Here is a 2263-nt window from a genome sequence, read left to right on the forward strand (position 1 = left end):
GTAAGTGATGGGCTAGAGATGAGAAGAAAAGCCTGAACTTGGCATGTCTCAGGGTCTGATGCTCACCCGGCTTAGTCCCTCCCCTTCCCTCCCCTCCCCCCCTCCCCAGGGTGCTGCCCTCTGGACCTCCAGCCTGCGCTGCCCCCAGGGTCTAGCAGGATAGGACTGGGTGCCCTTCGAGCTCAGCTGGGGAAAAATATAGAAATATTTCAGTGGGACACCTCCTCTCATGTCCCTCCACGCCCCCAGCCCCCCTGCCCGGCAGATGCCCTGGAGAAGGTGGACACCTGGCTCCCTCAGAGATGAACAGCCCTGCAGACCCCCCCGTCCCCCGGCCTGTGTGTCCCCCAGTACTCCCTCCTCCCTCCCAGCACTGTCCTCTCCAGCCCTGTGTTCTGGGGACGGGTGTGGAGAGCAGTAGCCCAGGCCCAGTCTCGCTTTCTGTCTTGGAACAGAGAGTGTTTGGGGGCGAGATGGGTGGTCTTTAGTGCAGCCCGGCTCTGTCTACTGCCGGGTGGACCTGTGTCTGGGAACCTGCCCACCCTGGGCCGCACACTCCTGTCCCTGTGCCCAGCTATCCCTGCAGCCACATACCTAGTGTCCAGCACAGCTGAGGAGAGAGGCCTGGTGGGTCAGGGGCCTAAGGCTACGCTGCTGGTGACCACGGCCGAGCCGAAGGGACGGCAGACCTAAGGAAGGGCCAGCTCTTTCCTGGCGTCCATCTCCTGCCACTGAAGTGCGTGCCTGTCCCGAGGGAGAGCCCTAGGCAGGCTGCCCACTGCCCACTTTGGGAGGTGCTGTTGGTGACTGGTGGGCAGTGCCCCAGACCAAGGCCATGCCCTCCATCTGGCCCACGCCTTTGAAGGCCCGGCTAGTTCTCCGGCAGGTGGTGGTTTGTCCGAGTAACCGCTGGGCCCGGCAGGTAGACCCCTCCGGAGGCAGGCAGGGAGGGGAGGCATGGGCTCTGGAGTCGGGCTCTGTGTTCGGCATCTGCTAGGGCTGAGCTGGCCAACCTACTTCACTCAGCTGGGGTGCGGGGTGTAGGGCACGGGGTGTGGTGAGGGCCCACCGGAGGGCAGTGTCCAGGCACTTCCTGCTGCTTGAACATTCCAGTGAGGCCTGGAGGGAGGGGCTCTGGCAGGCAGACATGGCCTTGGGGGGCGGGGCAGTGCAGGGCGAGAGTGAGGGGGAGTCCTTGGGGAGGAGATGGTGACAAGGGGAGAGGGACAAGGGGACCCACAAGTCTAGTGAGGAAGGCCCAGCCCCCATCCTAAAGATTTGGGGAGACCCAGAATGCCCCTGCCCAGTCCCCCCAGGTCCCCTTTGCCCCAACCCACCCCGCCCCCAAATCAAGACCACCTTTCTTCACGGTCACTATTTATTCTTCGTTCCTTTTTCTTTTTGTAAGAAACGGTCACAAAAACCAGTGCAAAACCATCAGTGTGGGTGTTGTTTTATATTACAAAACTCTTGATATATAATATAAAAGGGGGGTCCCGGGAATAAACATGATAAATAGCTCTGCTATCTACTGCGAGGAACATTTACCATTTTCAAAATAGACTTTCGACGGGGCCCACGAGGGAGGGGAGGGGGGCTTCTGCAGACATGGGTGCTGGGGCCTCAGCTCACTTGGGGGTATCCCGTCGGGCCCCTCAGGCATGGACAGGAGAGGGAGGGCAAGGGAGGCTGAGGTTGGGCCCCAGCCCCCAAGCTGTGTCCCTTCTCCCCGAGGCAGTAGTTTGGGAGCAGGGAGGGTGCTGGCTCCCGTGTAAGGTCTTCCCTGACCTGCAGAGGTACTCCTACCTGCTGTACCCCTGCGCGCCCCGCCCCCCCCCCCCCGCAGCTGGCAGCTGCCACCAGCACCTGTTACGTATGGGCTATACCGGCTATACTGTAACCGCCACAGCCGGAGCCCAGGAGGCTCCTCATATTGGGGCAGAGCTTGCTTTCTTCAAGCCCCAAGCCCCTGCCCTCCGACGGCCACAGGCAGCCTTGCAAACAGCTACCAGCCCGAGCAGATCCCGGGTTCCCTTACCAGCCTGGGTGGCCGGTGCCTGGGAGGTCAGCAGGGTCAGATTCCGGGTCCCTTGGCACCATTTCTGGGAAAGTCCTTGGCGGGAGTCTCACCCCCCCCGCCCCCTGCCTCAGCCCATGGGTCCTCCATGACCTGCCTCTCACACGCGTATGGGCACTTCCTACCTTCAAGGCCCAGTTCCCCTGCACTGGAGCCACAGCTGCCCGATTGACCTCCAGTGCTGCC

General features: G+C 62.0%; 1 protein-coding gene across 1 annotated transcript in view; it reads left to right on the plus strand.

Moving 5' to 3' along the window:
• TP53I11 (tumor protein p53 inducible protein 11) overlaps positions 1 to 693 on the plus strand; it is a 15523-nt gene extending 14830 nt beyond the window's left edge. The window contains exon 7 of the mRNA XM_014463606.2: positions 575 to 693. Within this exon, the coding sequence (XP_014319092.2) occupies positions 575 to 693 (119 nt within the window). The remainder of the gene's footprint in view (positions 1 to 574) is intronic.
• The last annotated feature ends 1570 nt before the right edge of the window (positions 694 to 2263 follow it).

The sequence above is a fragment of the Myotis lucifugus genome, unplaced genomic scaffold (genome assembly GCF_000147115.1).
Source record: "Myotis lucifugus unplaced genomic scaffold, Myoluc2.0 scaffold_213, whole genome shotgun sequence".
In the NCBI taxonomy this organism is placed as follows: Eukaryota; Metazoa; Chordata; class Mammalia; order Chiroptera; family Vespertilionidae; genus Myotis; species Myotis lucifugus.